This window comes from Caloenas nicobarica, chromosome 19 (genome assembly GCF_036013445.1).
Source record: "Caloenas nicobarica isolate bCalNic1 chromosome 19, bCalNic1.hap1, whole genome shotgun sequence".
NCBI lineage: Eukaryota > Metazoa > Chordata > Aves > Columbiformes > Columbidae > Caloenas > Caloenas nicobarica.
Genome location: NC_088263.1, coordinates 4328344 through 4343446, shown reverse-complemented (window position 1 = coordinate 4343446; position 15103 = coordinate 4328344). Strand labels below are relative to the sequence as shown.

At 50.8% G+C, this 15103-nt stretch overlaps 1 protein-coding gene across 1 annotated transcript in view; it reads left to right on the top strand.

The window, feature by feature from the left end:
* ASTN2 (astrotactin 2) overlaps nucleotides 1-15103 on the top strand; it is a 318934-nt gene that overhangs the window by 78222 nt on the left and 225609 nt on the right. Inside the window, exon 3 of the mRNA XM_065648278.1 lies at nucleotides 1102-1486. Coding sequence (XP_065504350.1) covers nucleotides 1102-1486 — 385 coding nt within the window. The remainder of the gene's footprint in view (nucleotides 1-1101; nucleotides 1487-15103) is intronic.

Genomic DNA, 15103 nt, shown 5'->3' with positions numbered 1-15103 from the left:
GGGTTCCTCTTGCAGCGGGTCATGGTGCCGGGGTGGTCCAGGGACGCGTCTCTGCTCCTGAGGCCTCTCCCCAGCCAGCTCATTCCATGAGCTGCAATTTTCCACGCCACCTCTTTACAGCTGGTCCTGTTTAGGAGTCGGAGCTGTTCTCCGGGTACAGCACAATGCTTTGTATCGAATGCAGATGAGGTATTTGCGCGTCTCCGCTTTGTTTTCGCGTGCTCTGTAACGCTCTGGGCTGTGGCATCCCCTGTGCCAAAGAAACGCCTGCCCTGGCTGTTCCACATCATGCCGCAAAACCGCGATTGCTCGTGCTGCTCTTGATTTACATGCCCTTCTTTGCTTATCTGCCACGGGATAAAATTGCTCCGGCGCTGCGCAGTTGAAGAGGCCGGCAGCTGGCACAGGCACAGCTCCTGCCTGTCCGGGGCTGAATTAACCTCCAGAGCAGCCAGAGGCAGGGCTGGCTCCCTCGGGAGGAGAGGCCGCTTCCGTGGACATACGGATATTTAAGAAGTTTATTTTTTTCAGTAAAGACTCTTTTAAATTTTTTTTTTATTTATTTATTTTTTTAATTTTGGACGGTGACGTGGTAGAGAGCTACCTTGAAGAAACTTTGGAGGCGGGGGAAGAGCAGAGCTTTGCAGAGAAGGTCTCGGTGTGGAATATGTTGTGTTGTGCCCCCAGGGCTGTGGCTGAAATCTCGTTGGAACGACAGGCAAATCACAACCAGATATGATGGAGCGGGGGTAACTGCGCCCTGGGGAGTGGTGGTTACACGGAATCACAGACTGGTTGGGGCTGAAGGGATCTCTGGGCATCTAGTCCAACCCACCTGCTAACACAGGTTCACCCAGAGCAGATCGCACAGGAATGTGTCCAGGTGGGTTTGAATGTCTCCAGAGAAGGAGACTCCACAACGTACTCTGTCACCATCAAAGTAAAGAAGTTTCTTATGTTTAGACGGAACCTCCAGTGCTTCAATCCGTGCCTGTTGCCCCTCATCCTGTTGTTGGACATGACTCAAAAGAGTCCGGTCCCATCCTGACATCCTCGTGCCCTGTGCATCTCCTGACCCGTTCCCTTTGCTCTCCTCCGCAGGGCGGGCTGATCGCACTGCTGCTGCTCCTCCTGGTCTTCACGGTGGCCCTGTACGCCCAGCGGCGCTGGCACAAGCGCCGCCGCATCCCGCAGAAGAGCGCCAGCACGGAGGCCACCCACGAGATCCACTACATCCCCTCGGTGCTGCTGGGCCCCCAGGCCCGCGAGAGCTTCCGCAACTCGCGCCTCCAGGCCCACAACTCGGTCATCGGGGTGCCCATCCGCGAGACCCCCATCCTGGATGACTACGAGGACGAGGAGGAGGAGGAGACGCCGCGGCGGGCAGAGCCCAGCACCAGGGAGGATGAATTTGGCAGCCAGGTGACGCGGACGCTGGAGAGCCTGGGTCGGGGTGGGGAGGAGAAGCCCGACTATGAAAAGAAAGGTTTGTGGCTTTTCTCTCTCCTCTTTCCCTCTCCCTGTCCTTCAGCAGGGTGTCTGTCCTGTGCGGTGTCACCTAGAGAGGATGGTTCATCCATACGTACCCTGTTTTCCCAAAAATAAGACCTACCCCAAAAATAAGCCCTAGTATGATTTTTCAGGATTTTTGAGGATGCTCGAAATACAAGCCCTCCTTCAAAAATAAGCCCTAGTTACAGTTCATTAAAAAATCAATTTAAATAGTGTCGAGGCAGTTATACATGTAAAAAAGCAAGCATCTTTTGGAGCAAAGATTAATATAAGACCCTGTCTTATTTTCGGGGAAATAGGGCAGCCCTGTGACTAGTGCTTGGCTCTCTGGGTTTTGGTCGTGAGCTGTCATTGACAAAGTGGTTTGCAGATCTTGTCTTGGAGCTGCCCTTCCTGAGAGGGGAATCACCTTTGGATGGTGTTGGGGAAACTGAGGCACGGTATCTGTGAGCCCTCAACTGGAAGACACTCGGGGAGCAATAGGAGGAGGCCAGTGCCAAAGCCTAGACTGATTGCTCTTTATTTAGTTATTCTTTTAACTGCAGATGCAACTTGTGCTGCTGGACCATGTTGTTCTGCTCTGTGCAGTTGGGGAACTGTCATTGTGAGGGCTGGGTCTGGATGCTGCCCCAGCCTGTGTGCAGGGATGGAGGGACCGCAGGCTCCATGGGTACAATCACAGGACTCGGGGGGATCTCGGGGACTTGTCTGCTGTGCAGAGAAGAGCAGCACTTTCCCCAGGGTGTTTTTGCTAATGCACACTTGATTACGTGCATTTTTAAAGACTGTCTTTCAGAAGCTGCAACAACTACCTTTGCTTATTGAAGTGTCATTAGAAAGCATTTAATATTGTTCGCCTGCAATGTACAGCAAAATGCATTTCAATAAACAAAAGCAAAGTACATTAGTGCTAATTGCCGAGTGACTCCAGCAGGAGCGAGGAAGGGATGCGCCAGCTCCCTCCGTGCAGAGAAGGGGCTCGTGGGGTGATGCTGGACTATCCCCCCTTCTTCCCATGAGGGATTCCCACAAAGACTGACCAGTCCCTGTCAGAGCAGCCAAGGTGACGGTGCTGGGGGACAGGGGTGGAGACAGGGACTCTTCTGGGCTCTCTGGGGGAGACTGTGCAGCTCTGAGCATCGGAGCCAGCGAGAGCCCAGACGATGCATCATGCCTGGGAGGCAGGTCCCTGCCTCTGCGACTGCCGTAAGTGCTGGCTGAGGTTGTGTTTCTTCCATCCTTAAAGTGCTTTTTATTCTTTCCCCTTTTAAACAAGGTTATTACAATGGTGATGGCTATCGTTGCTCAAACAAACGTAGAGGTGCCCAGGGGTTCATCTGCCGTCCTTGAGCGCTGGTCTGATCATCCCTGTTGGCATCCCCCTTTGTGTACGCCTGGCTCTTACCGGCCCCTGGTGTTAAGAGATGTTTCCCCAACCCTCTGTTTGGTGAGAATGAACAAATGAAACCTTTCATATATCATAACATATTGCTGCCTTTTTTTTAATTCTTTCATATTCTCTTCTTTGTTTTGCTTTTCTATAAATTATTTACAGTTGTGTGCGTGGGGAAGACAGCAGTAACTGCATTTCAGTCCTCTTCAACACATGGTAGTAAACAAGATCTAGGGCAGAATATTAAACTATCCGAGGGCTTCAGGAATTAGCAATAAAGAATTTCTTACACTGACTGGAAAATCCCCCCAAGTCAGGGCTGCAAGCTGCCTGCGTAGCCAGGGCTACCCCAGCCTGGGAGACAGGTTCACAAATGTCCCCACCAGTTCAGCTTGTGATGCTGTCAAGCTTTGCACCTTGGATCAAGGCAGGTTTGTGCCTTGCCTGATCTGATCCTTCCAAACTGTGCTGTTCACTGTGTGTTTCCTCCCAGATGAGCACTTTTCCCTCCTGCATGAGGCTTTGCTTGAGGAGTCAAGCTATGGTATGCGCTAGTTGCTCCTCTCTGCTGAACCTGGATCATCAAGGACAAAGTGACTGTAGTTCAGGTCTAGGATTTCTACACCAGAAATGTAAATATACGTGCTGTGGGCTTTGCACTTCCACCTGGTTTGCCCACGCATGGGAAACGCAGTGATTTGGGAGGCAGCGGATGTGCCCGCGAGCAGCAGCTGCAGCCGGGATTCCCACAGGGATGCGGCAGGTGGGACGGAGAAACTCCACAGTTGGTGTGAGCAGACACCGTGTACCTGGAGATCCCCGGGGGCTGGAAATCAGTTCTGCTCAGGCGCAGTTTTACAGGTGGATTGAAGATGGATGCATCAGGGAAGACCCAGCTGGAGCATGGTCTTAGCTTGATGATGGGGTCAACCTTCTGGTGCCTGGCTGCCTTGGCCAGAGCCGCCAGGTTTTGGTGCCACCACCAGGGCTGGGTGAAGAGCTGTGCCAGCATCCTGGGGAGTCCGTCAGCACCCAAGGGAAAAGCTCTCCTTGCTGCTCTTGCAGTGTAGCGTTGTGATAAGGCATCAGCTGGGACTTGTCAGCGGGCTCCAAACGGTATCATCGCTGGGGCTGTCACTAGAAGCTCTTTCAAGTGTCACTTCCCAGCATTAATTACCAGGGATGGCAAATCCGATGAAGATGGAGCATTTCGGCTCGCCCTCCACCTGCCTGCGCTGCTCGCTTTCCCCTGTGTGCCGAGCAGTGATTGATTTGCAGGTGCCGGGTCGTGCTGACGGCGGGCGCTTCCCATCGTTTGGGATTCCTGCACCCCACGCTGTGCAGCTGTTGGGCTCAATCGCCCTTTCCACGAGAAAGAATATGGTTATTTTATTCCCCACGTGGGGTTTCTGGATGTATCAGGTCAGGCAGGGAATTGCACTGGGCGACTCTGCTATGTACAGCCCTGCAAAATGGGAGAGAATTTCCTGCCCGAGAGGTCAAACAGCAGAAATATTTTACAAATCAGGGGCGAGCAGAGCACGGATCAGCGAGCCAAACTTTCCTCGCAGGTCTCGGGCAGGGTTCTGCAGCGATGCAGATGGGAGGGCTGCTGCCACACGGCACCGGAGCATCTGAAGTGAAGCCCAGCGCAAACAAAACATGGGAGCAATGTGCTGAATAATGACACCTAGCAACAAACGTGTCTGAGTGATAAAGTTAATGAAATTACAGGTTCTGACCTGATACCAGGCTCTGCTGTGGGTAGATAAACAGCAGGGCAAAGATGAGATGTTTATTTCTCCCTAGTTGCAGCTGTAATCTGGATGTGCTGTGCAGGGCCATTAGCATTATTACTCTTATGCAAAATCATTTTTGACTTGGGGGAAAGAAAAAAAAAAAAGAAAAATCCCTCAACTCCCTAGAAAATGGAAAGCTGACAGAATTAGAATTGCTGCAGGAGCACAAACTGACCCGATGACATTGCACAGAGCCCAGATGAATTTAGACAGAAGAAAAATCTGAGGCAGTTTAAGAAGAAAAGTAGTCTCTTTTTTTTTTTTTTTTTTAATATCATAAAATGGAATGGAGTGTGTAAGGAGGCAATAGCCAGGCAGTCCTAATTAGCCAAAAGGGTTCCTTTGTGCTGGTGTGGAAAGGGGGCTGCGCCATCTCCTCGCAGTTTTGGGTTATCCCTGGCAATTCTGAGGTCTCTGGGGGTTTGGTGCCCGTGGGTGTGTGTGGTGCCAAGCAGGGTCTGCAGACGTGGGCTGCAGTTCCCGGACTTTGGCCTTTGCTGGGGAGACCCCCATGTCCAAACCCACCCCCTGTGCGTACACAGCGTTCTGCGATTAGCGGGATTTGGGTAAATGCGTGCAGGTGGTGTCCATCCCCTCACTGCCTCTGTCCTCACTTCTCCGGGTGGTTTCCAGTCTGTGCTCCTGGTGATTTCTGCTCCTCTGACTTTCCTGAGCAGATGGCCTCAAGCTCCAGCCCTTTGGGAATTCCTAACTTGCTTTTCTCCTTTAATATACCCGGCTCTCGTCTTTACCGAGGTGGTTTCATCCTGCAGCAGCAGGAGCCCTTTGCCTCTGTCTGTCAGGTGCTGTTTGAGGGGGTTTGGCCCCCGGTCCATCGCAGGCAGCACCGCTGCATCCCCAGGTGAGGCACGTTGGCTGCACAGAGATGAAATTAGTAAATGAAAGCAGGTAAAAATCCAGCAAGCCTGAATGTGGGGCTACCCACAAGTTCCCCGACAAGAAGACTTTGCCAGTCCAGATCTCCTAAGGATTGGTGAGAAGCAGAACTTCTGCCTGGTGAAAACCAAGCAGAAAATAGATGTCAGACTTGAAAATCTGCAATTCCAGTCCCGCAACAAAGGCTCCATCTTTATTTTCTCGGTTTCTTTCATGTTCAAAAAAAGGACTTTTCAAGCGAGCCTTCGTGCTGGCTTCACAGACTCTGCAGTCTGGGTATGGCCTCCAAGTCTAGACGGGAGACAGGACTTATTACCGATGATACTGATGATTAATACCATAGGCATATCAAAGGTGTGCTTGTGCAGTCATCTTGAATTCATATCTCCTGGACTTTCTTCTCACCTGCTGTGTTAACTTAGGTAAACCTCTGAGGTTTTTCTTACTTAATCCATAGATGCTTTTCTCTGCAGTGATAGCGAGAGGCTTTTGAGCAGGCCTGAAAGATGGCCCGGCACCTCATGAGAACCTGGAGATGTAGATCCAGCTCCACTCTGCCACCGGCTGCTTTGGTAACCCTGGTCATGTCACTTAATGGTCCAGTCCTCATCTGTGAGTTGGAGAGGGGAGCCAAGCAGCATTCTAGAGGTGTTATTTGTAACAAGTACATGAGGCCTGCTTTATCTTGGAGGTGAGATGTAACGACAGGGCCAGAGGCGATGCCTTTGTAAGGTGCAGAGTGATGGTGTTCTCCTCTGCGACAGAGACGGGAGAGCCCATGGGCAGCAGGAGAGAGATGACCAGCCTCATGTTGCCATCCTTGAGGGGATGTCCCCACCTGGCCGGGCACATGGCTGGTTGTGACAGGGACATGTCCCCTCCCTGGTGCCCACACCACCCTGCCAGTGCTGGAGCCACTACCTGCATCCCAGGTAGGTGGATGCAGTGCCACCCTGAATCTGAGCATTAACCAGAGGCTTTCTGAGCCTTTAATAAATAAAATGATGGCTTAACGTTCGCTGGGGCTGGAAGCTAAAATGGGACAGTACGTCAGGATGGCATCCAGTGTGTCTTGGGGCTCTGTCTTCTTTTCAGAGACCTGATGGGATTGTGACCCTCTTTGTCCGTGATCAGCTTTTTCCAGCTCTAATCCCCTCCAACTCCTTGTGTAATTTACAGAGACCTTTGAAAATGTATGTTCACGTCACTTGCTCCTGGAAAGTGGTTTTTAGCAGTCCACTATTCCTGGCTGAAAAACCTGGCTGCAAATTTCAGCTTTAAAGAAACAGGAAAAAAAAAAAAAAAAAAAAGAGGCCTAACAGGGTAGGAATCAAGTCCTAGTTCAGGAAAGCATTTAAGCATATGCGTAGCTGGTGTCTCTAGTTATCAGAGAAATTAAACATGTTTTTAAGTCCAACATGCTTAATTCCAACTGACTTGAGTGCATTAATGGAGAGAATAGGGGACCCAGTTGCAGAGGTTACAATGGATACGCCACTGGGTCTTTCAGTTCTGTAGTGATGCCAGCTCTGACTTTAATGTTGATTTGGAGATGTGCACACCTGCCGGGGAAATGCTTTGCTTTCCAGAAAGGTAAACACAGGCATAATTAATATATTAATTGCCTTTTGAGCTCTGAATGGAGAGCTGCCAGGCTGGAGTTTGGTTTTGATCATCTTATCACACCGAACTGGTTGCTTCAATCCAAAATTTGGGTTGTCCCCATCAACATGGGGCAAGGGAATTATGGTCTCTTGGCCTGATGATCCTGTGGGACACACTCCCCCTCCATTACACCCCAAAAATAAAGTGACCTAAGGCAGCACCATAGATGTATGTGAGTCTGCCCAGCAGGCGAGACTCACGTCCGACGTGCCTCCAGCAACAGGTCAGAAGGGATGGGGAAGCTGGTGGTCTCCTCTGGTCCTGCATCTCCCTGGACAAGGGAGGTGCTGTGCTGGCATGTGCTTAATGACTGATTAAGATTTGAACAGCTCTCAGGCTGGTCAGGGCTCTTCTTGGCCCACAGTAAGTGTTGCTGTTGAGAAAAGGCTGATAGGGTAGATTTCTTGATGTGGTTTTCTTGTTTTTCTCCCCACCCTTTGCAGCATTGCACTCGTAATTTCGTGAGACAGAGGAGGGAAAAAACCAGATGGAAAAGCTGCTTCTGATGGTGCCATAGGGAGTGGAAGAGAAAAGGGGTGTGTTAATGTGCCAGCGTTTTGCTGAGCATCCCGTAGGGGTGGCGGTTGCCTGAGGTCTCGCTGATTTATCCCCACGTTGCAAGGCTTGGGCTGTTCTCATGGCAATGCTGCACGACATCTCATGCGAGAAGCAACGCCCTTGGTCACCCCCTTTCCCACCCACCACTGGGTGACTTGTGGCTTCTCAACTCAGCAGCAGCTCTCTCAGCCTGGGCTTTTGCTGGGTTGTGTGGGCTGCTGATGCCCGGTGGAGATGTCCTGGCAGATTTGTGTGCTGGTGTCCTGATTCCCCAGGTGTCCAAAGTGCTTTTTATCCAGGCAAAAATCACAAGCTAACAGAAGATAAGCTGTGAAGTTTTGGCTGTCCAAGGAAAACAAGCCATCAGGAACTATATTTATATAAATGCCAGGTGCGCATTGTTGATCACTCTGTGCATCGCTATGAATGTTTGATAAAGCACTACATTATTTAAGGCCTAGCTGGGTTGTAGGCCAGTTGTTGACCAGGATTAGCGTTGATATGGGTTTTTTTTAACTTTTTCTTTTTCCTGATGCAAAACCTAAAAAATAATATGGTGACTGTTTATTCCCCTTGGGAGACCTTGAGGGATCTCAAGTGTCCTCCTCTCTCCTAAGTTTCCGTGCTGGGTTGCATCTTGCAGCTGCCTTGCGTGCAATGCAGAGGACATGGGAGAGCTTCAGCTCCATGGTGTCAGCATGGAGCAAAAATCTGCCACCGGTTCCTGAAGTTGGGCTGACGAGAAGAGGGTGTGGAATGAAGGAGAACATCCTAATGTTCTCCATTTCTGCTGGAAATACAGAGATGTGGTTGCTCAGGATGTGTGGCTCGGAGCTGAGGCTGCTTCAGGTCCTGTTGCGTGCATGAGAGCGATGGGTTTTTCTTGGTACACGGTACCCGGTGCATCTTCACCTTGGCTTTTAGTGGCATTGTGGCTCCACGTGTGAGAGTCTCTCTGCCTTGGGCTGGTGGGTTTTATGGGGAGGGGAACGGGCGGGCAGCTGCTTCACCAGCTCTTTGCATGTCCTCTTTGTACCGGTCGTGTTTTACCTGGCTATGGCACCGAGACAGTTAGTTTTGTCAGCTGGCTCCTAAGGAAGATGGATTGAGGCCGGGCACCTGCGCTGATGTTAGGTCTGCAGGCACCTTTCAGCCCCATTTATCATTAGGTAGCGACCTACCCAAAGGACCAGTGGGAGAAGAAACTTATTAACAAGGTGCTTCAAATCAATCCTCTCTGACGGCCCCGCTGAGTTACAGCATTTGCTGTGGCTTGTCCTGCGGGTCCACACTCAGCCTCGCTCCTTGCATGGCTTGGCATTGGTTTGCTGTTGATAACCTGGGCAGTTCCATCAGCTCCAGGTCTTCTTCTGAGGCAGAAAGCTGCTGCTCGGCTCCTTCTTTGTTGCCTGCCCCAGTGTGCTTCTCGCCGTGGGAGGTGGTTGGTCCCTGCTGCTGCAGGTGGGGTTGTTTTGGTGGTGTTTGGGCCACGTGTGCGCGGCTGGAGCTTCTTGGCCCCGTTGCAATATGGGTTTTTGGTGGCTTGCCTCCAGGTTAACATTGCTTCCTTGTCCTCCCTTCTTTGCCGGTACCGGGAAAGGTGTCACCGTGCCTGAGGGGCAAAGGAAATTCTATTTCCAACTGGCAAACTCATTCTGCTGAGCTGTGAGATGTGTTGTGGTTGAGGCTGGAGAAGGGGCCACGATGCCATGTTTCCCACCCACATCTGCTGTTCCCAGAGCCCTGCCCGTGCCCATCCCCGGGGTGCTGGGGCTCGCTCGCACTCACCCCCCTCCCGCTTTATAGAGGGCAAAGTGCTGCTGCCTCCAGGTCCGTGTTCCAGTGCAGGCTCCTCAGGCAGGAGCGGGTTGGGGCTTCCTCCTGCCCTCAGTGGGTCCCCATCCCAACAGGTTTTCCCCTGGTTTTGTGGAGTTTTGGAGATGTGCTGAGGTCAGTGCTGTGCTTTCTCTGTGCTCTCCTCCACGCAACATTAGCCCAGGCTGCTCCATGTGCCCATTAGCACCAAATCGAGAAGCTTCCTCTTGAGTGTTCTTATTTAACTTTCCAATTATTTTATAACTTGAGGAGCATTAGCTGCTACCGAGGGTCTGCCTTTCTTCCCCATTCCTCTCTGCATAAGTGAAAAAGTTATGATATCTCATAAAAAAGTAAGTTAAGGGTTTTATTGGAGCGGAGAAGGTGGGAAGCAGAGTCTCTGGAGGTTTGCACCTTCTTAGTGCTGGGGCAGGGAGCGATGGAGCGGGCTTCACAGGGCAGCATCCCATGGCCAAATGCTTTTTCTTCCAGAAGAAATGGGATAAAGAGAGAAATGCTGCATACATGTTAGGGGAGGGCTGTGCTGGAGAAGCTTCATGGAAGAGCTGAGGCTTCCCTGGTCAGAAACAGCTCCTGGGAAGGTCAAACCCAGCTGGCAGCAGCCCAAGGAGCGCAGAGACCCGTCTGCTTTTGAAAGATGCTCGTGATGCAGAGGTGCCAGGCAGAGGGGGGGACCGTTGGACCGCGGCTCTTAAATGTTTGATCTTTTGTGATGTGTTTATAATTCTATTGCATTATCTTAATTACTGACATGGGAAGTCAGGACCGTGGCTGGAGGAAGGGAAGGCAGGTAGAAAAGCAGAGAAAGCGTGGGGTGACAAATAACTTGCTGCCTCTGTCGACGGGGCTGCGATTGTGGTCGGAGTTGGAAGCGATGCTATTAATACAATGCTTATTCATTTCCTATAATAAAAAAAAATGGAAGTGCTTTGCAATTACCTAATTCCGAACGAAATTAACATTCTGTGGCATTTTCCAGTAAATGGTTAGTTTGCACACATGAGTGGAGGCAATTAGCTGGGAAGCGGTTGAGCGCCGTGACTGGAGAGAGGATGAAGAAGGGTCAGGGCAGCTGGTGCTGGGAGGGACCTGCTGTGGGCTCTGGCCCCCGATGCTCCTTTCCAGGGGGCTGGAGGTTCCCCCGGGTCCTGCTGGTTTTAGGAGCAGCTCACCTGGCTGCAGCAAGGACCGGAGCTGCAGATATTATCTTCTGCTTTCTATAGATGGGGGAACGGAAGAGCAAAGAGTGGATGTGGGGTCAGAGGGTTGTGGGGTGCCCTGGTGCTCCCCGGGGTCCTCGTCCCACTGTGGGACCCCAAAGCCCCACAGGTCTCCATCCCCCTCCCGTGCCGCCCCCCAGCCTCTCCTGCATCCCCCTCTTCCCCATCACACACCTCAAGCTTTATTAAAAACCAATGGAGACTTTTTTCTTTCAAATTTGTTAAACTACTGAAAACTTCTGATCCTATCAGGGCTTTTTTTTCCCTGCCTCATGCCAGATAAGGGCTGTGCTGGCTTCAAGCCCAGAGCCGAGGGTGGTGGGGAACAGGGTAGGGAAACAGTCATCTCATGAATATATGAAGGAGGAAAATACATTTGTTCAGTTTCTTTCAAAGGAGACATCTCGAATAAAACTTTCTCTTCTGCTACTCTCCCCCTCCAATTTGCAATTGAAATCAGATTTTTACGTACAAAAATCTATTTTTGTAGCAAGAGATTTATTAACATATATAATAATCTACTAATGTATTAATACCCACGTTAAAAAAAAAATATTTTCTATTTAAAACCCAACAAAAAAGGGCCAGGAGAGAAAAGAGAAAAAAAAGTCAAGATGGAATACAAGCCTGTTTTCAAAAATGCTCCTGGGTTCCCATATCGCTCCGTTGCTGCATATGAAAACCACTCTGTGTAAAAGAGCTTCTGGGGGAGAGATCGATCCTCCCTCGCATTGTGCTGGCAGGCTGGGCTGGGGGCCAGCGCCGGCGGAGCGCGCCGTGCCGCGTAAATCATTTCCCCTGGTGGGTTCGCCTAAGGATGCTTTGGAGATGTATGCATTGCAAGAGGTGCTTGGGGCCCTGATGTACGGGTATGTGGGTTCTTTGTGCTTTGTTTTGATTTTTTTTTTTTTTTTATTTAATGTATATATATCTATCTCCCCTGAGTTGCTCGTGTAATGCAGGCAATAGTCTCCTGGTGTTCTTAGCCAGGCTGTGCCTGCGTGTGCCATATGACCGAAACGGATGGAGAGCAGGGGACCGGTGGGGACAGTCTTGCTCGAGAGGTGGTAAAGGGGTTTGGTGGCTGCGGAAGGTGATGGAGAGGTAAAGTTCTCAGTATTTCTCACGTCATCGCCGTGTCCACCACTCTCTGTGGCAGGACGTCACTGTCCAGATGTGCTTTCTTCCCAATATGTGTGAAGCTGGTGTCCAAATCTGTCTTGCCGTCATCACAGAGGTATCGGTGTAATTACTGAATTTTATGCTAGTAAAGCTCTCTCCTTCCTGGAGTTTAGCACCTTTGGGGTGGCACTGTTGAAAATCTGTCCACATCCCGGTTTCACAGCAAACACCGTTGCTTATTTCATGCTTCGAAAAGCAGCAAGCACCCATTATTTAGAGCCGGTGAGAAAACAGGGTTTCTACCATGTGGAAAACTTCCAGTATTGTGAAATTTATGCTCATCCCAAGTAGAATTGGAAAGTTAATTTCTTGAAATACTTCGTAGCATAGAAATTTCCAAAATACTGATCCAGAAACATCAAAATGTGCTTATTGAAACGCTGGGGTTTGATTTGGAGGAGACAATTATAATGTTATTAAACCGTGTCACGCATAGCTGACGTTTACGTGGTGCGTTATGGATGTGACGATGTGTTAGATTTTTTTGAGCCAGTGTCAGTGATCCCCAGGAGAGCACCCTCCCTGTGCCTGGAAAAAGCAGATTATTTGAAAAATCCTGACAGCGGTGAGTGACGGAGCAGGAGATGGAGCTGGTGTCCGAGACGAGGGAGCTGTGGCCCCGGGTGCCGTCATGAATCCGTGCACAGATCAGGAGGTAAAAATTCCACCAGCCTCGACTTCTAATTGCGCTCAAACTTTTCCATTTAATCCTTGATTGAGTTTGACGTGTTCTGGTGAAACGCTTTGATTCCAGCGAAGCAGCTGGCGCAGTCAAGCAGCTCTTGAGCTGCTCTGCGAGTTGCTCCTCTCTCCAAAACTCCAGGAGCATTTTAACCACTGGTAATGTTGAGGAATCGATAACTCGCTCTCTGACACTCAGAAATCGGAGAGGGATGTGAACATCAGTTGCTTAAAGAACTATTTTTTTCTTTAACTCTTTTTTTGCTCAATACGTAGCGTGGGAAACTCTAGTAGAAGCTGCTCTTGCCTTTCCAGCCCTGTCCCTGCAGCGCAGGAGTGCAGATGTTGTGGCCGGAGGAGAGGGACGGTGGTGGCTCCAGGGACCGAAACTTTAAGCCAAACACTGGGAGACACGGGGGCGCTGGCACCTTTGCAGACGCTGAGCCTCACCGCTCTGTTGTAATAAGCTGCAAATTCCAGGTTGTGGGACCATCCAGCTCGTTGCAAGGCATTGAGCCTGGTTTGGGGGGGAGCTGTGTGGCATTGAGGGGGTGCCAGGTCCTGGGTGGCCGTGGGGTCTCTGTGGGCTGCAGGAGCGTTGGCTGAGCGCAGCTCTCCAGCACGTGCTACAGCTGCTCCATTCGGGTCCTTCAAGGCCACATCTGAAGACCCTTGAATATTTTTCCCAGGTAACAAGTGATAGGATGAGAGGAAACGGCCTCAAATGGGACTAGGGGAGGTTGAGGTTGGATCTTGGAACAATTTCTTCCCCAAAGGGCTGTCGGGCATTGGAACAGGCTGCTCAGGGCAGTGGTGAAGTCACCATCCCTGGAGGGGTTGGACAGATGGAGATGAGGTTCTCGGGCACATGGGTTAGTGCTGGGGTTGGGGCAACAGTTGGACTCGATCATGAGGATCTCTTACAACCAAAATGATTCTGTATCTCAGTGAGCTTGAGGGCTTGTTCCCAAGGGCTATGGGATACTTTTATTGCCATTGTCTCCATCCCAGCTTCCCAGCCTCTGCTGGCAGAAAATGGTGCACAGTCCAAGGGGTTTGGCAGTTCCTTATCCCTTGTGCCAGACCCTCGGTGATGTCCTGCGACGGCAGAGGCACCATCCAAGCGTAACCAGTGGAGGTGGAGGAAAGCAACTGATGTATCTCTCAAATATGGGATGTAGGTGTGGGGTTGTGGGTGGTTGCACTGATCCAAACCTGGGACTGCGTTTTGGAGAATCTCTCCTGACCACTGAAGCTGGTGAGATACTGGTTTTGGTCTCTTCCCAAAACAACCCCCATAGCCAGCCTGTGCGTCAGGACAGGTATGACTCTGCTGGTTGTGCTGGGATTCCTGCAAGGGCTGGAACAAGTGCTGCTGCATCTCTGTTGCAAAGTATTTTTACCCAAGTATCGCTCATATTATTCAGTCGATGCCTTTTTTTTTCCTGTTGTAATTTTTAAGCCAAGCAACATATTTCCCCACTGCAATTTGTACCAGCAAAAAGGAAGGAAGGGAGGAAGAAAGGCTATTGGTATGAATTGTTTTGTGGGAGACGTGCAAATGAATAGGGGAGCCATAAGGAGAGCAAATCGCTTTCAAAATAATGTATGGAGGTGGACAGGAGGGAGGTGTATGAAGGAACACGTAATATGCTTTACAAAGGTACAGTGACCTTCAGCTGCATCCTTAAATTGCTGCTGGAGTTGGAAGCTGATTTTGCAGAGGCTGGAGAGCCTTGTGCTTCCTCTGCTTCGGTTTGTTCCTGGGGTTGTTACGCTGTCAAAGGCCCTTGATATAGGATGGGGTTAGATTGAGATCATCGCGTTGTGCCAAACCCCGGGGTGGATCTCACCACCTCTGCCAGGCTGGAGAAGCTCTCAGCATGGTGACGAAGATGTGAGCTCAATAGCCCGGATGGATTTATCTCCTGGAAACCAGGGATGGGAGAGAAGGCAGTTTGGCAAGCTTTGCTCAAGGAGAGGATGGTCCCATCGCCTCTAAATCTGCATCGCGTTCGGCCGCATCATCGGGTGATGCAGCTGCAGCGTGCGGGTCCTGCGGCAGCACCGTGAGCCGCCGGCTGAGCTGGGGTTTGGCACGGGCAGCACAGGAGGGGCCCGCAGGGCAGAGCTGGGGTGTTGAGGCATCCTAGTGTGTGTTCCCCTCCTTTTCCGAGCTATTAAAACCTCTGTGGGAGAGGAGAATGCCAAGCACACACGTAGCGCGCGGCAGTGCGCGCATGTGGACTCGTGTTTGCCGTGCGGTTGTGTGACTCTGGGGGTGTTTAAAAGGCATATATATAGATGAGGTTCTTAGGGACGTGGTTTAGTGCTAGAATTAGGTTATGGTTGGCCTGGAT